The sequence below is a fragment of the Alternaria incomplexa genome (assembly GCF_024043165.1).
Source record: "Alternaria incomplexa strain BMP 0042 chromosome Unknown scaffold_15, whole genome shotgun sequence".
In the NCBI taxonomy this organism is placed as follows: Eukaryota; Fungi; Ascomycota; class Dothideomycetes; order Pleosporales; family Pleosporaceae; genus Alternaria; species Alternaria incomplexa.
Window position 1 is genome coordinate 496,994 of NW_026249864.1, and position 24,635 is coordinate 521,628.

Consider the following 24,635-nt stretch of genomic DNA (forward strand, 5'->3'; position numbering starts at 1 on the left):
CCTTCGCCATGGGAAACAGGAGAAGACGAAGCTGCTTATTATCCACCCCGCACCAGCGACAGTGAATACTGCGAATGGCGCCTGGATGCACTTCAAACATTGTTCTCCAATGCTATCTTCTAGCACGCGTCGAGGCCGGACTTGAAGTGCTCGACAAAGCTTCCTGAGGAACAGCGGATAGCAGAGTCTTGCCAGCGCCACAGGGAGGGCAACACCAGCAACATTCGCCATTGAGAGCCCATGTTCAGAGCCCGATACCACGAAAGTCATTCTGGTGAGCAGTGAAAGTGCACTCAAGTTAACTCCAACATTGACTTGCTTGCTCATCCTCAGAGCACTGGGAAGAGATAGCACGATAGAGATCCACACCCTCTGAGGGTGAGCAAGCGCTCGAGACAAGATCCATCCCACGGCAACCGATATGTATGGCCAAACAGATGTCTGTACCTCCTGTAAGGCAGGTTCTCCGAAGGCCAGAACGAGGTGTTCCAGTAATGGCAATGTCTCGTCACCTTCACCCTCTTTCTCTTTCTTGCCAAAAATTTCCGTGAGGTTGTAGATGTATAGCAAAATGTGTATGACCACCAGTAAATTTTGAAGGTCTTTCTTTTGTCGTGAAGTTTGTCGTCGCACGAAGAAAGGGGAGCCAACTAGGATGATTGGGATTGCTGGCCCTGGGATGCGTAATCGACCGAGTGCCACTGAAGGGTAAAGAGATGGATCGTCGCTCGCCATGTTGGGGAGACTAGGAACACTGGAGCGCGAGTTTCTTCTATGTTGCGCCTTTCCCAGGCAGCAGTCGGTCTTGTGTCCGCGCGACTTCCGGCGGTGTCCGGGTGGAGTTTTCTTAAATGCCGTTTATCCCATGTATCAACAGTACTGCCGAGCTTTTTTCTTTCTACATAGGCACCCAGTCTAGAAAAATGGCTGGACTCTACACTACTGAAACAGGCCTGCTCTAGGTAGAACAAGAAACTCTACCTTTCTTTGCGCTCTTCTTACTCTACAACCATAAGAGAATAAAAGAAGCTTAATAGCTAGAAAAATAGAGCATATAATTCTCTTTATCTTCTATTGCAAGAATAAAACAAATAAATAAGGGTGTAAAGAGATATAGGCCTACGAAAGGTGTAGCTTTGGGAGTTCGGCCATTTTTCCGGACCGGGTGATAGGGAACTTGCGCCAAGGAGTTCAAATTGTTGCCGCCATTGCCGTCTTGGCCTACCGAGGTATACCGAGCTTGACGGTCCGAGCGGCCCAACGGCTCAACAGTGCCAGCGATCCTGCGTTGCGAGTCGCACACGATGCCACTACCTAGGTACTTCCAAGGTACGTGCAAGGTTCGGTAAGCTCCGATAGCATCATACTAGGCCTGCACGTTGAAACAACTTCGACACCACCGAGCGCAGCTGTCACCACTTGTACTCCATCATCACCATGCCTGACTCTGCACCCCAACCCTCCACCCTCCTTACTCTTCCTCGAGAATTGCGCGATTTGATATATTCGTACCTGCAAGCTGAAGGAGAATCTGACTGGTGTGAAACCAGTCTTTTCCCTACATTCTGTCTCCTGTACCGCGTCCACAACGCACCGACTCTCGCGCTACTTCATGCTCATCCTCGTCTGCGAGAAGAGTCTCTTGAAATCACTGAGAAACAAGGAGTCTTCGTCACAATCTGCGATCGGGACCGCCTACGACCCTGCCCTGTAGATAAACCGCATCAATCACCACCCAGTCGCAAGCGTCGCACGCTACCTTTAGACACACTTTTCAGCCATTACATCAGGCACGTCGCGATTCTCGTACCCAACAGCCATGAAGACCTGAATGAGTGGACGTGGAACACTACGCGGCGTTTTGTCTCTGTGCTGGCACAGAAAGCTCCATTTCTAGCAACCATCCGAATCGACTATCAATACCGCTCCCAAACCCTACTTCAACATAACAACAACACCTTTGCACGGTTTGATATGTCTCCATATATGCTCGTGCCACCCCCCTGTCTAGACACGTTGCAGCTCGTACAGCGGGTCGAAGGGTACCGTCTCGAGCAGGAACCGACTTCCGAAGATGAGCATCGGAGTCAGCGACGTCAGCGGCGTCATCACAGGTGTCTAAAATATGGCTGCTACTTGTTCAGCAAGGCTGGAGTAGACTACACGTCTCATCTTTGGAAGCCTGAAGATATTGATGGACGGCTGTGGGCCGAGCCGTATGATGTGGATGATTGGAGAACGCCACTACCGGCTTGGGTGGTCAATCACAAACTGAAGGACTGGAGGGAAAAGTGTGGCCACGAGGAAGCTGTGGCTTGGTTCTGAGATCGCTTCGTGATCGAATCTCCACGACTTTGACAATCGGTTTGCAACATCTTGCATTCTGGCAGATACCGAACAATTTTAAATGCAGCTAGGGTTTTGGACTCTGTCATGCGCTATCGCACGTATATCTACGCAGTTTTTCTAAAGTAGACCATCATTGCAGGTTCGAGAGGACTTCTCGCTGGCTGTCGACCATTCCAGCAACCGAACAAAATCTCCCTTTTCGCTTATGTTCCAACTTAACTCACGCTCCCTCGTCCACTCCCCACGATAAGATTTGTCCATCAGTAATTTCGCTGGTTCTCAATTCTCCTTCCTAATATCCTCTTCAATATGATTCTCGCGCGCAAGTTCTTTCCTGACTAGACCGAAAGCCTCGTAGCAACGCGCCCATCCCCTTCATTCAACACACATAGCTTACACGAAACATCGAAGCCATCAACTTTTTCATCAAATATCTGGCGTTCTTCTCATCTCGCCAGGCTCCAGGGCTCCTTCCCTTCGCATTGTGCGCTAGTCGAGACCCACTTAACTCGAGCGTTTGTCAACAACATCAACAGCAATATCGACTCTCTCGCTCAGAGCGCTCACCCACCAAAGACACTTTCCGCTCTGCTATTGACACTCGCGTCCACTATGATGTCGGGCGAACGCAGCCGCCGGGATGCGATGAGGAGGGCACTCATGCCTTCATCTGAGACCATAGAGGGTAAGTAATCCATGCCCACCTTACAGTAGCTTTGCTAACTCTTCATAGATTTCGATGAGAATTACGGAAAACGAAAGTTCAACATGGAACTACTGGCTCAAGCTTATGCTTGTGATGACCTCGATGAAGATGAGCTGGCGTGTGTTGCCAGGCAGGAAATCAGGGTCCAGAACATGGAGGCTAACATGAGGAAGATCGCCGCACACTTCCCTGGCTATGCACCCTTTACCAACCTCGGGGAAGGAACAACGCAGCAGGTGGGAGACTTGCTTGGTCTGGCCGACGGAGGCAAGCCCCAGCCTGTGCAAGAGAAGGAGAAAGAGAAGCCGGTTCTGGGAGGTAACTCTCAGATATTGGAGGCGGAGAAGACATTCGGAGGTAACTCTGAACCTGTCAAAGAGAAATATCTACTCGCAGGCAACTGTGAGCTGGAAGTGGAGGAGGTGCGGAATCAAGGGGTCAACCGTGCGCCCAGTGAGAGGACGAAGCGATGGATTCAAGGCATCGTAGCCCTGAGGAAACAAAGGTACCTCAGGAGGCAGCATAAGGAGCAAATGCGCATTGCCGCTCTGGCTCGAGAGCTGAACAACTGAAGGCTCCGAACTATGTCAATCATGTAAACTTGTAGTTCTGAAAGCGCAGGCCGAATACATCACGATAAAAGAGTGTCACAAATTAACACGTGTGTTGTCATAATACCTATGAAATGCCTCCCTTTGCTCTTGAAACTCTTTCCTAGCCCATGTATTCTTCAACGCTCGACAGCCCTTGACTAACTGAGATCTTGAGATCTGCGCATCGCTCCGAGCATGCATTAGACTCCTGGTGCTATCGGGCAAGATACTGTTCACATTGACGTCACCTCTCCATTCGATTGTCACTCCCGTTCCGATTCCCTTTCACCGTTTCGGATGATTGAACAACTGTCCTTACATGGATTGCTATAAATCCAACAGTCTGGGCAACATATCGGGGATAAAGAGTCAGTCGCATCATCCCATCAATATGCCCCACATTCACCTTCCCGACAGGACGGCGCATATGAAGAGCAACATCAACGACTTGGCGCTGCCCACCGGCAGTCGCGCGCTGGAACCATTGTCATCTGCGAATCGGATACATCGATGCGAGAAGTTCTCAACGGATTTTCTAGAGCGGCATGTATCTGTCTCGGTGGGACATACTCCTCCAAAACCCACTACGAACCATTCCCATCGCAGTACATCAACACTGAGACATTCTAATTACCAGATCAGACACAGATATCTACAACAACATGAAGTTACATTTGCTCCTTTTCCAAGTTGTCGCGGTGCAAGCTGCGATCCGCTTTGGTTGCAGCAGTGTTTCTATCCAGCGCCTGGACCCGTTAGTCGAGCCTGGTCGTGTACCCTCGTCTCATGTTAGTGTTATGATCGTAGTGGTGACCATATACTAACACAACTGCAAAGGTACACCAGATCGTCGGTAGGTTGGACTTACGATACAGCCTCTGGTTCTCTCATTGACGTTTCCGCAGGCGGTAATGCTTTCAACGCTACGATGGCCGGTGATATTGGGGAACAGGGCAGCTGCACAACATGCGCATACACTGAAGGTACGTCATGCGTTCCTCACTCCAGTTTCTTTACAATCGCTGACATTGAATGTAGACTTTTCCAACTACTGGACCGCGGCGATGTACTTCAAACACCAAAACGGCTCATACAAACGCGTTCCAATCTATCCAAACGCTCAGCTAGGTATTCCGACGACATCGCCTACACTGGAGCACATTGAAAGGCTAAACCTTATCAGGATTCGATGGTCAAGATGCGGACCACATCAAGGGAGGTATGACGGTATACTACACCCAGAAAGACTTCGAAAGCTCAGACCTCGACAATCCCGTGAGAGCCTTTCCGCCGGTGAGTGATGCTATCCAGGCCCTCGGTGGAACAAGCGATTAATTGGGTCAAGGGCTTCCGCATGACCGTTGGTAACCCGTCAACGAACACACTCAACGGCACAAAGAAGGGCCTGGCATACACGTGCTTGCAAACCATCCTCACTAGAGGTTATGAGACTCCTGACTTCCCGAAAGAGCCCTGCCCTGCCGGTATCATGGCGATCCAGGTAAGCAATGATCCTAAGCAGACATTATGATCAGGGTACTGACAGTATGGCAGTAAGTCTCCCTGCGATGTTAGCATGCTCCTGCAAACAAGTGTTACGCACTTGCCGCCAGCGCGTATTTTCCCAAGAGAAACTCATTCCTTTTTCCACGAAACCTACTAATTGCGTCTTTCATGTGTAGCCATTTTCCCTCTTGCTGGAACGGAGTCGACCTTGACTCTCCCGACCGTCAGTAATCTCCCTGTGCGAACTGTCTGTGAGATAAAAACTGACTTCGTACACCAATCTTTAGATCAATCCCACATGTTCTCGACGACACGAGGCGGCTTCCGCCCGGCGGACCCGTGTCCTGCATCGCATCCCATCAAGATGCCTCAGCTAGCATACGAAACAATGTGGAATACAACTGCCTTCGCCGACATGTGGCCAACCGATGGTTCGCAGCCGTTTGTGTGGAGTTATTCCGATAGCAAGGGCTACGGTACTCATGCTGACTACGTGTTTGGGTGGAAGGGGGACAGCTTGCAGCGAGTAATGAACGATAGTTGCATGTTCCATAATTGTGGAAGTCCGGGTATTCAGGGTGTGCTGAAGACTCAGACTGTGGAGGAGATGAACGCTTGCGCGGTTGATAGCTCCGTCGACGAAGAGGTGGATGGGTGGCTCGATCATCTGCCGGGGTACGAGATGGAAGTCTAGCTCGGTACCTGTTGATGGAGGTCTGGTCTTTTTCATATGTGGTGGCCAGGCTTAGAGCGGGGATGTCGCAGGCACGGCGTGTCTGGTTCGTGTTCACAGATTGCAGCACGTTCGCGGGTGCCCAGTGCCCCGGCGATCAGCTAAGATAACACGCTAGACTCGATTTGAGCAAGCTTGCACGCGTCTCCTGTCTCCGCATTGCGCCTTTCGCCATCGCTCCGACACTGTATTCAAGCTGCCCGGCTTCATGATCTGCTATGTTCTGAGCCGTGACGAAGTCAGAACGGTATCGAAGCGCCCGGCTGAATTTCTGTGGAAACATCCTCATCGCATACCATACCCCACATGCTCTTTTCCTTGATTAATAACGTGTCCACCCGACGATCATCACCTACGATTGGTGACAGGTACCTGTCATTTCGACCACCTGGGCATCGTCGTACCAAATGCTATCGGCAGATAACAAGTTCTAATCAAGGTAAATCGAAGCCTGATGTTTACGGCTGCTCGAAAGCACCACCCCTGGCTCGGTAGTGAACAGCCGGCACAGCAGTATCGGACATATTGACGAAGATGCACCCCAGTCTTGGCAGAGTATGTTTCTTGCTGGGAGAGGCAGGTCAGTCCTTGGCAGACGCTGCTGTCAGTGAGCCCGAGGCGATCTCGCAACAATGGCTGATTAATGAGAAACTGGCGCGAAGAATCACGCGCACTTGATATCATGACTCCCATACTAGGCCCCTACATGTAAAGTAGGTATATTATAGATACAGACCGCCGGCAATGGTGGCCAGATACGTTGTCCTATCTACTCATCAGCTCCAGCATCATGGTCTCTTTTGCGGTCTTCGCCGCCGCCGTGCTAGGCAGTCTGCGTCTTGCTCTCACTGCACCGAGCGGTGTTGCCTCACTTGTCAATCATGAAACAGTCGGGAAGCAGCTCGAAGCCCGTCAAGGTGGCTACTATTCCTTTTGGTCCGAAGGAGGTGGCTCGTTCCGGTGCAGCCAACAAGGCGGCGGAAAGTACACGTGCAACTGGTCAGGACAGCCTGGTGGTGGTTTCGTCGCTGGTACGGGATTCAAGCCTGGGGGTTCGAGGTAAAGGCAGCAACGGCTTCAAGGCGATTTCCAGAACTGTACTAATGAATCGTACTAGGACAGTCAAATACTCGGGTACATACGAAGCCAAGGGCCCCGGTTACCTCGCCCTCTATGGCTGGACGCGCAATCCCCTCATCGAATACTACATCATCGAGTCTTACGATATCCTTGCCCCAGGTGAGCCTTGGACGCGCAAAGGCAACTTCACTTTTGAAGAAGGCACCTACGATCTATACACTAGCCAGCGCGTAAACAAACCGTCTATTGAGGGGACTCGTACCTTTACACAGTTCTGGTCGGTGAGAACGGAGAAAAGGGTTGGCGGTACAATCACTACGCAAAAGCATTATGACGCGTGGAACAAGGCTGGGATGAGGTTGGGCGGTCACGACTATATGATTCTCTGTACGGAGGGATTCGCGAACGGGACGCTGCTGCCAAGTGGAAGTAGCAGCATCACTGTAACTTAGTTGGTGGGAATTGGCTCTTGACTAGCCTCGACTTGTGGAGCTGTAGAACATGAACGCATTCTTATAGTCTCAATCGTGCGTGTGTCATCTCTCGGGATAGAGAGGAACCTGGATAATCCGCTTGATTCATTTACGCTGCCTCTATCCACGCTCGCAGGCCAGAAACGACTCCAATGATCCGTAGGAATTATTATGAATATAATGTCTAGATAGCTTGCTGTATCATCAGTGAGTATGCGTACTGAATCACCAACCTATGCGACCGGCTACACTTGGTTGTGGGAGAAAGACCCTGGATTGCACTGCTCAGATCGTACGATATGCGGGGTCGTATCCAAAAGGGAACGAGTAGCAAAGTGGAGCCGGTTGCTGTCGCCAAATAGACATTTTGATCCTTCGTGCTCGGGGGTCGGCCGCAATGCGACACATCCACGTCAACCTAGGGGGAAAATGTGCACCGAGGAGCCTACCTTACCACCGACTTTTCTAGTTTGCTTGCGATATCCTGATGTAGTCTGCGGAGCAGTTCAATTTCTCCTCTTGCATGTGGTGACTCTCCGCGACCAGAGGTGTTGCCTAGCCCGTGGCCCAAGCATAAAGTGGAAGGATGCGCGCCATGGAGTTACAAAGGTGCCGTTGAGGGGCGGCGCGACTAGCGAACGCACATGCCCTGGGCCACACCACCACCGATTGTGAGGGTTGAGAGAACCGCACTCGTAGTGTACATGATACCATGACTGTTTGCACGTACACAGTCACGAACATTTAAGCCTGCTGGATTTGGGAGAGAGATCCCATGCCGGGACGACTACGTATATACTGATGGCTCCGAGACGGTAGGCCGGCATCGAGGTATACGACGGGGCGTATTCGCCTGTCAGCAACCGCGCCCAAGGGGTAGATAAGAACAACGAAGACTCCTTCGACGCGCCCTCTTGCACAGCCTCTTTCGCATCCAGAACACTCCTCTCATCCGCTCGTTTCTACGCGCATCATGGCAGGCACAGTCCTAATCACCGGCGCGAACGGTTCGCTAGCTTTACCATCAGTCAAGTACCTGTTGGAAGCATACCCATCCTTCAACCTGGTTCTTACCGTCCGAGACAATTCAGAGAAAGATGCAAACACGCTAAAACTTCGTCAACTTGTAGCCCAGCACCCCAACGGACAAGTGTCTATAAGAAAGCTCGATCTCTCTTCGCTGGAAAACGTTCGGGTATTCAGCAGAGCGCTCCTTGTTGAGATTGAGGGCAAGCAGCTTCCACCCATCCGGTCGATTATCTGCAATGCGATGACATGGAATTTGTCCGGCGGGCCGAAGTATTCGAAAGACGGATACGAAATGTCGATTGCGGTCAACCATCTTGCACATTTTGCTTTGTGTTGCAGGCTCATGAGTGCCATGGACCCAGTTCATGGCCGTATCGTCTTTTCGGGCAGCGGCGCACATCGACCGGAGGAAGCCAGCCTCGTCAAGGGATATCCAACTCATATCCCAAATGATTTGGAACTATTGGTTCATCCAGAACCTGATAAGGAAGGCGAAGAGTTGGGACGAGGCTTCCAAAGATATGCTGTGAGCAAGTTGGTCTCCATCATGGTGATGTACGAGCTCAATCGTCGCCTGAAAGCCGTAAGTCTCCCGTTGTCGAAGACCCTGCTTGGCTTGCAGCCTAACTGTTTCATCAGAAGAAAAATGTAGAGTCCATCCGCGCGGTTGCGGTGGATCCTCTGGATCTGATTACATCGCGGGCGTTCCACCAGCCGCACGTTCCGCGAACAATTCAGATCATGGCTACGGTCGTGACTTGGTTGTTGCCGTTGATTGGCTACTTCCAGCCTCGATTGGTGACCGTCGAGCAAGCTGCAATCGCCTTCGTAGATGTGGCAGTAGCCGACAGATTTGATGGGCAGGAGGGGTACTTCGAAGGGAAGAACAGAGTCGAGAGCTCACAGGACAGTTTAGATGTGAATATACAACAAGCCTTGTGGTCCAGGAGCGTCGAATGGTGTGGGCTGGACAGAGAGGATGTGCCGATGGGATTGTAAAGGAGAGGTTGAGTTGTCAGGGACGTCTGTGGGCGCTCTTAGTGCCAGTCGGCGCGATCGCCGGAAGCTGGGGAAGCCTCAATCGCAGCTCCACCAACCTCTCGAATCCCTCATCATGACTTAGTAACGATGCGCACCATGTGCGCGAAGCGATAAACGCTCTATAACCGATTCGCAGTTTTACCCTCCCATGACTGTACGCGTCTTCATGTCTCTAATATCGGCCCGCAGAGTCGAGCGCGTATAAGCACCACCCGAGACACCGCTACGACGCGTGGCCTCAGCCGAACCTCAGCGCCATGTCCAACGGGTACGCAGCCACTGCAACACGACGCCATACTCCACGTCGATTGTGGCACAGCCGAGTGTCTAAACTGGACTTGCAGACGAACCGACCCACAAAGCCCGGCACGACACATTCACAGCCAAGCTCTCAGCTGCCGCTTGGCAAAGCTTGTTCCTTGATTTTGTGAGGGATTTATTGGCGCCACAAAGCTTATTTGAGCTTAGCCACGCAATCAGTGCATGCACCTCGCAAGGGTTGGCATGCTCTAATGCAGATTGTTACGACAAACGTCTACGTGACACCAATCAGAACCAATGAGACATGACCGTGAGCAAGCTGAGCCACCCCAGCCGCGGCCGTTTTCATCTGTCACACCGTCCGGACTTGCATCTTGGGTTTGCTCGAGAGATAGCGGCGTCGGTGAGGCGGTGCAGCAGGGCCGAGCGACCAGTTCCAGGCCTGACAACTGGCAGACGTTGAAACATGGGCATGCATGCCTGAGGGTCTGGGCTTGATGTGTGCCACTGGCGAGGTCGAATGACAAGGCGCGCAGGCCGCAATGACGGAAGCTACTATCCTGGAATCATCGAGCTGGGGAAGACTGTCACGTCTGCTGACCTGCAACCTAGTGATATAAAGGGTCGTGGACATCCGCGAAGAGGAACATTCACTTCCCACCACCTTTTGACATCGCTATCTACGGATTTCACCTACCGCACCCACACACAAATACAGCACGTTTGACTCCTGGGCTCTCCGTTCTCTTCACATCCAACAAGACTATCACAGTAAGTGGTCCGGGTATGCTACCAGCTACATAACTAACACTCCGTCCAGTATCACCTCCACACGAATACCATCAAGATGCCTGCCAGTGTCGCCTCTTCTATCTCGACTATCATCAAGCCCTCACCAGCCCCGAAGTGCGGCGAGTCGTGTGACTGCTGCGGTTGCGACGAGTCCTGCTGGTGCACCGTCATGTAGGACGAGGACAACTCATACTCGGTCACAATGTTACGATTGACTTCTTGAAGGACACCTAGGTGCTGTCAGCTAGCGAACATCATCATAGGAAGGCTTGCTACAAATCGTTCAATATAGCCACTGTTTTCTCTTGGCTTGAGCCCAATTGCTGTGCTTTCGGATCACTACCTCATCGACTCCCATCTGACCTGCAACGCTATTGCCATACCTCAAAACCTCGCTACATCAAGTTCCTACCTGTTCATACCTTTGTTGGCCACGAAGTAACAACATCCCGGGCATGACTCGGTTGAGCACAGGTGTGCGCAAAAGTGACGTAATTCCTCCATCACAAGAGCGTACCTGGTAAACGTTGCAACGATCAAAAGAGCCTCACGGGCTCTGCCAGTCTTTCAACATACAGCTCCACACTTTCTAGAAAGCAGAGTTCATCCCCCACTTACTCATACCACAAAAGCAAACGTTCAAAATGCCCCCGTATGTCGCCCGCGATGCTATCCTGAGGACTTCGAAGACGCTTTCGCATCTATTGAGACCTACTATTCGCTTTGCTCACACACAGCGCAGGACTTTGCCTGACTTCTCGCTTGAGGGCAAGGTCGCTGTTGGTAGGTAGTCAAGAGCGTCTCTTGACAAGCTAGCTAACTTGCTATAGTTACCGGGTATGAGACCACCAACCCGCGCCATGGGTGGCTACGATCCGTGTCGCAGATTTTTCCTGCGTAGAAGTATACATCATCTTCGAAAGTATTCACTTGTCAACATTTACTACTGTGTATGCAGCAGAATGCGACACGGATCTTAGCTACCCCTGGTGTCCTCTCACGAGACACCGAACACAGTTACAATCAAGCTAATGCGCTATGCAGTGCCTCTCAAGGGCTTGGTCAACAGATTCTTGCCGCCTTCGCCCTTTCCGGCGCCCATGGAGCCATTGTAGACCTTAGGCAAGAAGGCGCCGACAAATCAGCCAGTGCCCTCATTGAAGAGGCTAAGAATCAGGGCCTCTCGCCCCCGAAGGTGCATGGCTACGAATGCGACACATCGTCCGAGGAAGGCGTCAAATCTACGTGGGAGAAGATTATCAAAGACTTTGGGACCGTGGATATCCTCGTTACGAATGCTGGTATTACTGGTGGCGCACCAGCCGAGGACTACCCTTTCGAAGACTTCAAACGAATGATCGACGTCAATCTGACTGGAACCTTCCTCTTCTCTCGCACAGCGGGTAAATGGTGGATCGACAACAAGGTCGACGGCCGCATTCTGATCGTCTCATCAATGTCCGGCTCCATTGTCAACCGCCCGCAGAAGCAGTCGGCATACAACGCTTCCAAGGCTGCATCGGCCCATCTCATGAAGTCACTAGCGTCAGAGTGGGCGCCATACGGTATCCGCGTCAATGCACTGAGCCCAGGATATATTCAGACCGAGGCTAACGAGGGGGAAGAGATGGAGAAGCTGAGCAAAGAGTGGTTGAAGGATATTCCCATGAAGAGGATCGCCAAGCCAGAGGAGTTCCGCGGGGCGGCCGTCTGGTTGGTCAGTGATGCTAGCAGCTACGTCACGGGTAGCGAGATTATCGTGGATGGGGGATACACTATCTGGTGAGACTTGCTGAGAGTGGGACTATGTACGCACACATCCGAATATTCTTATCATTTTGGCGACAGGCAAATCTTCCAGTCTCAAATCATCTCGGTGCAACCCACTCGGGCAAATCGCTCGTCTTGTAGCGCCCTTTGTTATGCTCAATCGCTGCTGGCGTTGCTGTCGCAGAAGTAGGCGCATCTTTCTGCACCATATCGCCGGAGTCAACGATGCTTGCTTTCCCTTTCTCCCTTATCTTCCCTCTCTTCAGACCGAGAACGAAAGCCGCGACAATAGCCAATAGACCGACCAGACTACCAACTACCGCACCTGCAATAACACCTGGACTTGTACCGCGCGAAGCTCTATAGTTGCCTGACGGTGTATTCTCGGGGCTTGGAATTCCACTGGGTGGGCTTGACAAGTCGTTGTCCGAAGTGATCATGCTGTTCGAGATAGCCGTAGACTCTGCTCCTGAGTTCGATGTGGTTGTGGATGACGATGAAGAAGGCTCAATAGCTCTGGATACCGCAAACATCATGCTCCGATATCCCCATGAATGGTTATCCCATACATCATCGTCGCGATGCTCTTTCCATCGAAACACATGATTACTTCCGTTGGCGCGATCGTCGGGGACATCGACCGTCCAGTTCCATTGCCCACCTTGCCGCACATCGGTCGTATCCAGTTCTATTGTGAATATCGATTAGTTTCTAGGGTTGGCAGGATGAACCGTGCCGATAACAGCGTACCAAATAGTTTTCGTACAAATGCGTCGTTGGCATAGCCTGTAATCCAGAGATCAAGGAGAGACTCGTCGCCGGCGGGCCCATCACCCCAATTCGGCCAATTGTCGTCCCATCGGATAGTTATCTCCTCGCCTTTGGACCAAAATCTCTTTCCGTTAATCCAGTTAGGGTTTGTGAACTCGGCTAAAACAGACGCCGCTAGGTACGACAGGCATAAGAACACCTTCATCGTAGAGCTGGCGGGGAGAAAGTACAGAAGCAAAAACTATCTCAACAGAAAGCTTCATGGCCCCCTTAATCACTAGGCGGCTGGTTGCAGTGGCTGTCAGCCTTGCCAAGGCTCCCGTGCCGCAATGATGCAGATATCGCAAGGCGCATGAACCCCTTACAGATCGTATTCAGCTCTCGCAACGCATACTAGAGCATCACTGAATGTGGCTACGTATCAATAATTCCTAATCGCATTTGCTGCATACACGCTATTCAATCTCAACAACTAGATGGCTTCCAAGAATATGTATACTTCTAGCTCTACAACACTTCGATATCTGATTTGTGTTCTTGCAGGATATGAGACATGATGTCACTATCCCTGGCAGCACAGTGATAGGTATCGTATATGTTTTCGTTGTCATTCAGGAAGCCAGGCGGCCAGGCGGCCAGCAAGTGTTACCTGGGTATGCTTGGGGTTGCGCGCGTTACTTGAGTCAGGACAGCAGCCGGAAACGACAGTTATACCCTCATGCTATTGTCTTCAACGAAAGTAGAGTACGACTCTAACACAGCCTAGAGCCCGATCTTGGTTCGAGCTACTGTCTTAGTACCCAAAGAGTGCTGATCATGCGACAGTCATAGGAAACCTTGGAAGTCAATGTGCCCAAGTGTATGAGGACTGGATAATATTCTAAGCATCCTTCACTACCTAGGTATTTACGCCTCAACGCAGCCCGGACAATCCTCAGTATCTCAACAATACTTTTGCTTCGTCGCCCAGTCACACATGACTTTTCCGACACAGCTGCAACAAGCGCACACCTGTCATGCACCACCGTGGTCAGCGCCACAATCTCCATCGTCAGCCGTTGAATGCCTTACCTTCTTTTGTTTTACCGCGTTATCATTTCCATCTATACATGTCAAGGTCTGCGAGTTCCACCGAAACTTGTTGTAGCAGGCGTTTGCGTTGATGACCGCGGCGCAGTCGTCGCTCCGTGCGACTTCGGCAGTGCACTCTGGGTATGTTTGGGCGGCGCTGAGAGCGAGAAGAGTTGCCAGGACCGCGATAAAGAGCACCATGACGGATTCAGATGATTGAAAAAGGTGAGAATGCTTGGTTGGGAAGTGTTTGTCGTTGTGTGGTGCCGCTTTGCTCTGCTCAACTACCTAGGTATCTGTTATCGGACGTCACAGGCACTGCGCATCCCGGACTCATGTATCCGATTGCGACTCGTGCCGGTTGCTTGGAACAGTATATTCGGGAGTACTATGCAGCTTGCGTTATCTTGGAGGAGAAGGAATGCTGGCTGCACCTACGGTCAGCTGCAGTTCCTGTAGGCATCGGACGGATCGTCCCGCGTCGTGCACCTTTTCAGCTCTTGGCTTTCAACAACTCTAGAACACACACTCTCCAGGCGTCTGCTCATTCGAAGGCTTCAGATGAAAGACCTCTTCCATGGAAAGACGACGTTCCATCTTCCTTGGCATCTGAGCTCGCATTCGCTACGCGATATTAGCTTACATTACCCTGGCCTTCGGCTCTTCGCATCGATGCTCGTAAAAGACGGCAGTTGGTAGTATCTTGGACATCAAATCGTGGCACCCATAGTATGAAGGATAGACTTGCCATGGGCTGCAAACTGCTGTTTGGTAGCTGTCGATAACACCGGAACGCTGGAGACCACAGGGACGTAACGACATGAAACTACACATCTTCGCCATTGCCTTCGGGTTAGTCGCGACTGCGAAGGCAGGGCTTTTGCGCTTTGGCTGCGCGCAGTTGACAGTACAGAGACTTGACCCGTTGGTGAACCCAGGCTCGAATCCCTCGCCACATCTTCATCAGATCATCGGAGGTGTAAGAAAGCCCTTCTCCAAACAAGCATTCTACTGCTGACACCGTCAGAACTCCTTCAACGTCACCATGGATCCAGTCAAAGGCCATGATCTGGCGACACAATCGACATGCACCACGTGCGAGTTTTCCGAAGACTTGAGTGAGGACTACAACACAGTTCTAGATGACGGAGAGACGCTAATGAGATGACTGTAGGCAACTACTGGACCGCAGTCGTGTATTTCAAAGCCAAGAACGGCACCTTCAAACGCGTACCCCAACGAGCGCAACAAGGCATGGAAGGTACCAACGGCGGCATGGTACGTACCTTCTTCTTACCCCATCACAGCCAACGCCTAACATGCATGCAGGTTGTATACTACATGACCGACGCCCTCTTCAGCACCTCGCAAACCACAAAAGTAACAGCCTTCAAGCCCGGTTTCCGCATGCTGATCGGCGACGTCTCGTACCGTTCTCGCGAGGAAGCGCGCGACTTCCGACAGTTGACATATATCTGCATGCAAAACGAGGGTACCCGAGAGCCTGAAACACTCGAGTTCCCGAAGCAGCCTTGCCCGGCCGGCATCATGATTAACCATCGGTTTCCAACTGTAAGAGTTCCGACTTTGCGATTGTACGTTGCATGTATTTACTGACTGCTTCCAGTGCTGGGACGGCGTGAACCTCGACTCACCAAACCACCGCGAACACGTCTCGTATCCCGCGACGGGTACATTTGAAAATGGCGGCGCGTGTCCATCTACACACCCCGTCCGCCTGCCCCAGATCCTGCTAGAGACGGTCTGGGACACGAAGCAGTTCAACAACAAGGCCGACTGGCCAAGCGATGGTAGCCAGCCTTTTGTCTGGTCTAGCGGCGACGCGACTGGCTTCTCGACACATGCGGACTACCTGTTCGGCTGGAAGGACGACTCGCTACAGAAGGCTATGGATGGGAATAACTATGTGTCAGCGCCGACGCTGAAGAAGCAGAACATTGCGACGCAGAATAAGTGCAATGTCAAGGATATGGTTGGCGAGAATTTTGAGGGTTGGCTGACAGCGTTGCCGGGTGGGATGCAGGTTGGTTGAGGCACGTTTCTATCAAGGTTCACTTTGTTGCGTTGAGGTGCTGTGGGTGTATCATTAGTTAGGAAGGTCTGACTCGTTTGCAACTATCGCTTTACTACAGGTACGGTTCATGATCCATCGATGATCAATACAATCTTCAAGCTTCCTACTGTGTGATGGAGTTATAGATCAGATTAATATCTGACAATGGGCGTTTTGAACACTTTTACTTATATGCTATACCACTAGGGTAGCCACCAAAGTAAATATGTGACAAAGGCGTCCTAGACCGATGGCTGACTTGTCTTTCAATATTTCGGTCGTTGTATCTCCATATAAAAGCTGATCCAGCATCAAGTAAGCAGCCAACCCTGGCGCTCTCAATCGGTTCCTCTGATACCTTGTCAATGATCGCATCCTGCAGCTCAACGGGGAGCTTGCGAAGAGGAGCCATAGTGGGGCTGGTCTGCGTGGCTTGGAGAAGTAGCTCGATAGCTTCTTCAGATGGAGGATGCACCCCGTCAAATAGACGCATGTGCTCCGTATATTTTTCGAAATCCCTGCTTATCCGAAACGAAATCACTTCCCGCACCGAGAGTATGAGGTAAGTGGAAGTTCTTTCCGCGGAACCAGGAGTGGACACAATCTGCTTCCCAAAATCATTTCGAATCAGCGTGACCGCGTGCGGAGTATGCTGGCATATGACGATGGCCGTTCCACCGACCCTAACAATGTGTCCACTTGCAAAGTCCCACTCTGGGAGATTGTCTATCCAGACCAGGTAGCGGCCAATGGCTTGGTGTGCGAGCGTTACTTCTTCGACGGTAAAGTCCAGGGTAACAATCCTGACAATAGCATTGGCAAGCCTCCGAAACGTAGAGTTGTTGTAACGACCGCAAAGGACATGCCTCCACTGAAATGCAAAGTCGGCAAGTATCCTAGAGACGAAAGCCTTGCGCCGCTGTAGGCGCGGCAGGTCGATGTTCTTGCGTCTCATTTTCCAGAACACCACTGGGCGGCGTGCTGAGTAGACGGATTGCAAGGCATGTTTGGCAAGTGTCGGCGGTGGTTCGCAAGGCTCGAAATCGGAAATGGTTATGGAACGCTGGCGAACAAGGTCGAGAGGAACCCAAAGGTTGCGATCTGTCTGGTCCAATCGCAGAATATCGCGATCAAGGTCAAAGGTCCAGACCGCTCTAACGTGACTCCATCGGCGGTCGTTAAAGGGTGTGAGGAGGTCGTCCCGCTGTTGCCAATCCCGGGCAACCTGCGAGTACAAAACATCAAAAGTAGATTCTACGTCTATGAGCACTTTTTGCCGTCTATGCCGGGCGATGATGGTACTACGCACCTCTTGCTACGCCCGCAAGCCTGCTCGAAAATAGTTGCAGCATGGCGTCATCTTCGGCAGAACGATGTCCAGCAAAATAGAAGGCCCCTCGTTCTACGTTAGAAGAACAGACCGTGTATAACATTGTACTGGTAACGTACCTTGCAAGTCAAGGTTGATATACGCTGCCATGGTGAGCCGTGGACGGGCGCGAAGTACAGGGACGGTTGAGCTCTGTATGGAGGTAACAATAAATTCGGTGCAGTCGGTCTGCGTACGTTGGCAGGCTTGGCAACGCGCCACGTGTGAAGATTGAGACGAGATGGTTAGGGAGAATTAACGGTGGGAAGAAGAAGGCAAGCCCTGGAGAGTGCAAGATTAGGAGGTCCGGAGCGTTAGTTATGGCGACCATGTTGCTGAGTCAACCAACAACAGGATTGCTAGAAATTGCGCGTACAATTTCAGCGGATGTCCAGATGTCGAGGCCGCGGGAAAATAGTCACTAAACTAGAAGTAATGAATTTCGTGCCATACAATGCCGCTAACCCAAACACCTTGCTAACGAAAGCAAGTTCGACAGACAGACGATACGCATACACAGAACAGCCCCCAATCATCGTACATCGGCCCCTACCAACAGCTCGCCAGCCGGATAATGCCACTCATATCCCTGAGATCTTATCCAAACGACGATTTCTTTGCAACACCCTGATGAGTGATCAGATACATATAGTCCTCGTTCAGTTTTCTAACAGCGTCAGCACCAAGCATGAGAAAGTTAAGGTCCTCATGTTCAAGACCTGGCTTCCTCAAGCTCGAGCTCTAACTGCCTGATGCGCTCATCCTTTTCACGGTCCGAGGGCTCGGAGCTGGCAACCTTGGTCTTGAGCATCGAGACTTCGCGCAGAAGGAGTGCGATTTGATCGGTTTGGTCCGACATGACCCTGTTTTGCTGCTCAAGCTGTGACTTGATGTCGCCTAGTGCATCGCGGAGAGCGGAAGCAGGGCCACCGGCGCTAGGTGTGGAAGTCGTAGCGGCCGCAGTGGGCGTAGAAGAGGCAGGTGCAGCAGATGAGGTGGGTGTAGAGGATGCTGCAGGTGTGGGACTGTGAGTGGACTTCGCGCTCTCAGGTTCCTTGGAGATAGTGGGGCCCTTAACCTTCTCTTCCTGGCGGGAAGCAGTGAAAGTGCGGCGCTCTGCTGGCTTGGGAATCTCTTCGAAGCTCGACGCGCTCTCGTTGTCTGAAGCATCCTTGTCCGCGAATTTGGAAGCTGCCGACGCCATAGAATCCTTGTTGTCCTTCATAGATGGGGGTGGACCACGAGAAGCGACTGGTGTAGGTATGGGCTCGGGCGCAGGCTTGGGCGGCTCGGCCTTGACGGGGGATGGCTGACTGGTGGCCGGCTGGGAAGGCTTGTAGTCGTTTTCCACCTCTTTGGGGGCTTCGCCCTCATAGACGCTTTCAAGTGAAATCTTGGGCGGCATTGCAGTCTTTCCGCTGAACCAATCGGCAGCCGAAACACCTGGCTTCAGACCTGTCGTAGGCGGGTAAATATCACTCTGGAACATCTCGGAACGGCGGGGGACGATGAATGATACGGGCTCGACGTAGGCATCGTTGACAGTCTTGAAGCAGCGCAGGACCTCGTTCTCGTGCAGGTTGATACCCCGCTTGGGAAGGAAGGCGATACCGCGCTGAGGGTCGCCGGACTTGTATTCGGAGAGGTACTCGAACTTGTCGTTCTCGTATTCATAGTAGCGGATGTTGCCGTCACTGCGCAAGTTAGTGTATGGCCATAAAATTGGGAGGTCAGACGTACCCCTTGCCGGCGAGGTACAAGCACTGTGTACCGTCGTCCCAGAAGGGCATGCAGACACCGGAGATGGAGTCGAGGATCTGGAAGCCGCCAATGGGCTCCTTGGGGTTGCGCGGGTCCCAGAGACCGAGTTGACGGTCGCTCATGCGCGAGAAGCCAGTGGTCGCGATACGGTCGGTCTCACCCATCCACACAGCGCGGCTGTTCTTGGCACCAGGATGACCGGGAACCTCCTGGGCGGGCTTCTCCTGGCGTACATCCCATACGCGCAGCTTCTTGTCGCGGCTCGTGGTGACGAGGAGCGATCCGTCGGCGCTCCATGAGAGCGATTGGACAATGTCGTTGTGCTTGAGCGTGAGCTGTGGCAGACCGGCCTCGACGTCCCAGAGCTTTACGGTGTAGTCGCCAGACGCGCTGGCGAGGACGTTCTCGGCGGCGGTGTTGAAGAGGACATGGCCGACCTTCCTGTGGCAGTGTTAGATGCGAATCTCGACCGAGCGCATCGGCGTACCTCATGTGGCCGCTCAGCTTGGCGACAGGCGCGACATCAGCGGGCTCCTCGGCATCGGTGTGCAGGGTGAAGTTCTCGGGCACCTTCCAGATGCCGACTTTGCCGTCGTCAGAGGCCGAGGAAATGAGAGAGTCGTTGAAGGGAGACCTGCGCGCGGTTAGCGTCGTACTCGGCCCTGTCATGCCATGTGCGACCATACCAGTCGGTGTCGAGGACGGCGGCAGTGTGGCCGCGGAAGAGAGGGAGCTGGTCGGGCGCTCGGCCGCGCTCATTGATGGGGATGACGGCAAAGGCGCCACCGCCGCTGGCTTCCCAGTTGACCGAGATGTATTCGGGGTTGGCCTAGGGGGGTGAGCGCAAGTACGACGGGGTCGCGTGCGGGAGAGCTGACCTTGATCAGGTTGGTGTCCCACGCATTCTTGGAGATGCGGAGGTTATCGTAGCATTGCTCCTGCAAGACGGTCAGTACACGTGCGTGCTAGATCCATGGATGGCATTGGAGCGTACCTTTTTGGTGCCCTTGCCAAAGACGTGGCCTGGCAGGCGTTGTTAGCATGTTGGGCTGGGCGGGCGTTGGACATCAACACTCACGGTACTTGGACGCTCGCACAAATCGGCCGGCCATTGTTGCGGGTGGCAGTGACGGGGGTGGTGGCGAGTGTAGGAATGACAGACTCTCCGGCCTCGGGCGTTGGGCTATAAGAGGCGCTGCGGTGGGTGCGAGGGCAATGCGACGGTTTCGAGCGCGTGTTTCGAGTCCTGGGACGCAGTTGCCCCCAGCATGCCTATGCAGGCGCCTTGGCGGTGGGCCCGCTCTGCCCGCTCCAATCTCGCCAACGGTCCCTAGTCACCCTCGTCACTCCACCACTCCACCTGCAATCCACCAATTTGCAGCTGTTTATGCAGCCCCAGCCCAGCAACCGCATGTTCGCAGCACGATCTCCAACTAACGACTTAGCACAAGATGCCTGAGGCCGGTCCCGAGGTCACGAGAATGCAACTTCTGTTTTCACATTTCTTCTTGCACTGGTTTCCGTCGACTGTCCGTGGTCAATACTTTGCGTCTACTACTACCAACAAACACTCAAACCATATTCAGGCAGACCCGTCCCTAAATATCCTCAAACACCTTCCTCTCCGCCCTTGCTTCAATCATGCCTAGCTCTTCGCACCTTCCGCGAAGCCATATCGTCCACTCGTCGTCGCCAGCAGCCAGAACCACATTTTCTTGCGGGTAGACGACCCACTGTATTCCCGAGAGAGCTTTATCCATACCCTTGTTGAAGAGCTGCGTTTGTTCCTTGCTCCACGATTGGAATATGTCGCAGAGCTGTTCGCGGACATGATTCTTATAAGCATTCTCGACGAGGTGGGTATACCGCCCCATGTATTTGCGCCGTGGCCGTCGACTCTTGCGATCGACGGTTGCATCATTAGGAAATTTCTCTGAGCAACCATCCGTAAGACGCAAGTATGCGATATACTGATCAACCGCTTCGACGAACTCAGTTGCCCATTGCAAGGCTGTTGGCGCCTTGTTGTGGAACTCCATAGGATTTTCCAAGTGCGTTGATATCAACGGAACGATGTGGTACAGCATCACCCCTAACCCCATGCCCACGTCGAAGGGCTGAGCCGAATTAGTACGGATTCTGGCAATGATCGCTGGTATTTTAAAGTCGTATCCCATCTTTCTGAGCGCGAGGGTGTCGAACGGGTGCTTTTTGGCTCGTTTGACTGCTTGCTCTGGTGCACTGGTAGTATCTGGTGCGTGCTGGTCTCCATCTATCAGCGGGGCCCCCGCCCTTTTAGCGCCCTGTATCTGTGGAATGGCCATGGCCGGCAGTTAGTGCAGATTCGAATTATGGCTTTTCAGGTGGATGATCTCGACGTGTGAGATGTAGATTTTCCCTGGCAGGCCACGGGTGGGTGATTTGTTTTCGTAGTGTTTGCGCTGGCATTGTTGAAGTATGTCTTTGTCACAACACGTTAGCTGTGCTAATAGCATGGCTTTGAGCGTTCCCATGTCCGGTGATGTCTTTCACTACATTGTGTGATGTTGAAACTACTCGAAGCACTGGGGTCGTTCAGAAGCGTAGTCAGGTGAACTGGGGAACATAGCCATACACCTACCCAAGTCTTGGACGACAAGGCTGAGCACATGTGTGCTGCAGGCACTTAGCCGCAACCGAACCAACACCGACGCAAGTCAGTATGCAGTCTACTATCGCAAGTAAGCTGGCGGGGAACTTCTCGAAGGAATGGAAGCTCCCCAGCCTTCCTCGAGTCACCAATCTGCCGTTCGTGAGACCTACATCGACGTGTCTCATATCAACCCCATGGAGACACCACTTTACAGCACGTGCGACTGTCGCGACAGCGCACTCTCTTCTACCGCCAACGTCCTTTCCATCTTAACATTCGCGTACATTCTGATAGCTGGCACTCTCTACCAGGTGGCTGCGCTCTATCGAGTGAAAAGTGATAGCGACTGGGCTGCAGTGCAGGCGCAAGCGACACGACTACGAGACTTTGCATGGTCGATAGAACGCAGAGACGCTATCAGCACTGAGTTCTTCAAACGGCTCGACGATCTCGATAAGGAGATAGCAAGGAAGCTTCCTGGCAATGTCGCAACAGGGAAATGGCATCTGGTATGGCGGCAGGCAAGGAGCACCTGGGACAGAGCTGAGATAGAAGAGAAGCTATACAGTCTGGCGCAGATGCGGTATGTTTTGACGGGAGTCCTCTATTTTCCCATAGAGTGAGAGGAATAACAAGCTAACGCTCAGTCCACGCATCAGTCTACTATTTCTCGAGAGTGGATTGAATGACGTTGAGCAAGACAATAAGCCGACGGACCAAGTGCTAGACAAAGCTCGCACCCAGCTCGAAGAGTCGAAACGCCTGTTCCTCACTCAACTCAGGAGCGAGCCCAAGGAGCGGCGAAGACGAACGCTAGATGCGATAAAGAGCGAATCCGGGGAACGAGGGCGCGCAGCTTGGGAGGAGATTGAGGATGTGATCAAGAGGCTTGATGCAGAGGATGTGGAGCGGCGTGGAACCCGGGGGTTTGTCGAAGGCGTTTGATGAAGTGCGGAGCGCAAGAGACGGGGGTTCCCGCTCATAATACGATTCAAAGCGCGTCCATGTCTGTAGATTTGCGCCCGTATCGCAAACAAAAACCAAAGTTCAAAAAGATCCAAGTCAAAAAGCACGATGCAGGTGGTGTTGAGAGGATGGCACACCGCTGGTGGCAATGCCTCGGCTCACGGGGATAGCGGCAATGAGCTCCCCATGGCTTGCGTGCGGAGAAGCATAACCCTTTACCTCATTCTACCCAGACTTCCTGACCTCCTGCATGCTCATCATTACATATACGGACCAATCTCGCCATGTCTGACGAAACCGAGAAGCCCACCCAGCCCGAAGCGTCCAATGTGACTGACACCCCTGACGTCAAGGAGGTGGTGGATAAGATAGCGGATGCCGCACCCAGGGCGGATCCGAGGGACCTGGACAGGACCGACTTGCTTGCAGGCGTCAAGAAAGTGGACCAAACGATTCTGAGGCTGAACAAGTACGTCAGGTCGAGCGTGTGTCGTTGTGAGGGTCAGAGGCATGAGCTAATGTAGGGCAGACTCCTAGCTTCCCCAGGCGGCCTCTCCGCATTCCTCTCCACATTCAACTACTCCCTCTATATCCTCGCCTACGTGCAGACCAAATCGCCGTCCATTTCCAGCTTCGCGACACGGCTCCTCACGCTGATCCGCCCCGCTTGCGACGATGCAAAGATCTCCGCCGCAACCCTGTTGAACAACGGCACGGTGCCGCCCATCGCTGCGCTCGCCGTCCTCATCTCGAAAGCGCGCACAACGCTGAGGCTGTTTGGTCTCTTCCCGCTGTACGCCTGGTTGCGCTCGCTAGCCTCAGGCCCCAAAGCCGGCACAGATGTCGTGCTGCACCGCATCGCCATGCTGCAGGCGAGCAGCTACTTCTCCTACCAAGCCCTAGAGAACATCTCCCTCCTCGCCGACTCGGGCGTCATCTCGCCCCGCTTCATCTCTACCCTCAACCGCGGCGATTCGACGACTGCGCGTTTATACCTGTATGCCTACCGCTGTTGGCTAGGCGGCGTGTCGTGCGACTTCCTCCGCTTGATGCGCGAGTGGCAGCTCGAGGGCCGCAGGAGGGTGACTAGGCAACAGATGGTTGCCGATGGCCGCGCGATTGCGGAATATCAGGACGAAGAGGACAAGAAGTTTGACAACAGGTGGTGGACCGATTTTGTTATCGCAAGCGCGTGGTTGCCCATGGCGCTGCACTTCAGCAGCACGACTGGAGGCTTGCCAGGCTGGAATCTGGGATGGATGGGTGCCTGTGGTTTGGTGGCTGGAAGTACGAGGTTCAAGGCGCTCTGGGCAAGTACAGCCTAGGGGATTTGTTACCATGGTAAGAGGGCTTACTGGGTTTCGGCACAATTTACATACATTCGAGCGTTTAGCTTTTTTGACAGTTGAGGTATTCGAGCAGTATGAGCCCTTACGTTGTCCATGTCATTTTCCACAGTCCGGTCATGGTGACCATGTGCTGCCGCGGCGATTGCGCCTGCCCTAAACGCATCTTTATGAGCGATACAAGCCGTATGCGGAATGGATACGGAACGCACCTGCTTCTACACTACATGGAGCTAGCCGTACAGGGAAAGCCCAACCGACTATCCAGAAGTGGGGAAGTGACTATCTCCCAGACACGATTACGTCGGCCCA

At 52.8% G+C, this 24,635-nt stretch overlaps 9 protein-coding genes across 9 annotated transcripts; 8 read left to right on the plus strand and 1 right to left on the minus strand.

Annotated features, from left to right (window-relative positions):
* Window positions 1–2,961: 2,961 nt before the first annotated feature.
* On the plus strand, window positions 2,962–3,627 carry J4E90_009237 (uncharacterized protein; the record flags this gene model as incomplete). Its single annotated transcript, XM_051438756.1, has 2 exons — window positions 2,962–3,034; window positions 3,083–3,627. The coding sequence occupies 2 exons, from the start codon at window positions 2,962–2,964 to the stop codon at window positions 3,625–3,627; spliced, it is 618 nt and encodes a 205-aa protein (XP_051287419.1).
* A 949-nt stretch (window positions 3,628–4,576) lies between these two features.
* On the plus strand, window positions 4,577–5,205 carry J4E90_009238 (uncharacterized protein; the record flags this gene model as incomplete). Its single annotated transcript, XM_051438757.1, has 5 exons — window positions 4,577–4,631; window positions 4,687–4,776; window positions 4,832–4,941; window positions 4,994–5,149; window positions 5,203–5,205. The coding sequence occupies 5 exons, from the start codon at window positions 4,577–4,579 to the stop codon at window positions 5,203–5,205; spliced, it is 414 nt and encodes a 137-aa protein (XP_051287420.1).
* A 1,472-nt stretch (window positions 5,206–6,677) lies between these two features.
* On the plus strand, window positions 6,678–7,419 carry J4E90_009239 (uncharacterized protein; the record flags this gene model as incomplete). Its single annotated transcript, XM_051438758.1, has 2 exons — window positions 6,678–6,946; window positions 7,005–7,419. The coding sequence occupies 2 exons, from the start codon at window positions 6,678–6,680 to the stop codon at window positions 7,417–7,419; spliced, it is 684 nt and encodes a 227-aa protein (XP_051287421.1).
* Window positions 7,420–8,413: 994 nt separating this feature from the next.
* J4E90_009240 (uncharacterized protein) lies at window positions 8,414–9,468 on the plus strand (the record flags this gene model as incomplete). The annotated part of the gene is made up of 2 exons (XM_051438759.1): window positions 8,414–9,052; window positions 9,109–9,468. 2 exons carry the CDS (start codon window positions 8,414–8,416, stop codon window positions 9,466–9,468), a joined length of 999 nt encoding a protein of 332 aa, XP_051287422.1.
* Window positions 9,469–11,207: 1,739 nt separating this feature from the next.
* J4E90_009241 (uncharacterized protein) lies at window positions 11,208–12,349 on the plus strand (the record flags this gene model as incomplete). Its single annotated transcript, XM_051438760.1, has 2 exons — window positions 11,208–11,346; window positions 11,544–12,349. 2 exons carry the CDS (start codon window positions 11,208–11,210, stop codon window positions 12,347–12,349), a joined length of 945 nt encoding a protein of 314 aa, XP_051287423.1.
* A 2,871-nt stretch (window positions 12,350–15,220) lies between these two features.
* J4E90_009242 (uncharacterized protein) lies at window positions 15,221–16,228 on the plus strand (the record flags this gene model as incomplete). Its single annotated transcript, XM_051438761.1, has 4 exons — window positions 15,221–15,293; window positions 15,350–15,453; window positions 15,505–15,747; window positions 15,803–16,228. 4 exons carry the CDS (start codon window positions 15,221–15,223, stop codon window positions 16,226–16,228), a joined length of 846 nt encoding a protein of 281 aa, XP_051287424.1.
* A 2,102-nt stretch (window positions 16,229–18,330) lies between these two features.
* CRN1 (Coronin-like protein crn1) lies at window positions 18,331–20,491 on the minus strand (the record flags this gene model as incomplete). Its single annotated transcript, XM_051438762.1, has 7 exons — window positions 18,331–19,312; window positions 19,359–19,820; window positions 19,867–20,013; window positions 20,066–20,208; window positions 20,258–20,317; window positions 20,374–20,402; window positions 20,458–20,491. The coding sequence occupies 7 exons, from the start codon at window positions 20,489–20,491 to the stop codon at window positions 18,331–18,333; spliced, it is 1,857 nt and encodes a 618-aa protein (XP_051287425.1).
* A 1,714-nt stretch (window positions 20,492–22,205) lies between these two features.
* J4E90_009244 (uncharacterized protein) lies at window positions 22,206–22,956 on the plus strand (the record flags this gene model as incomplete). Its single annotated transcript, XM_051438763.1, has 2 exons — window positions 22,206–22,594; window positions 22,659–22,956. 2 exons carry the CDS (start codon window positions 22,206–22,208, stop codon window positions 22,954–22,956), a joined length of 687 nt encoding a protein of 228 aa, XP_051287426.1.
* Window positions 22,957–23,261: 305 nt separating this feature from the next.
* J4E90_009245 (uncharacterized protein) lies at window positions 23,262–24,302 on the plus strand (the record flags this gene model as incomplete). Its single annotated transcript, XM_051438764.1, has 2 exons — window positions 23,262–23,455; window positions 23,507–24,302. The coding sequence occupies 2 exons, from the start codon at window positions 23,262–23,264 to the stop codon at window positions 24,300–24,302; spliced, it is 990 nt and encodes a 329-aa protein (XP_051287427.1).
* Window positions 24,303–24,635: the final 333 nt, after the last annotated feature.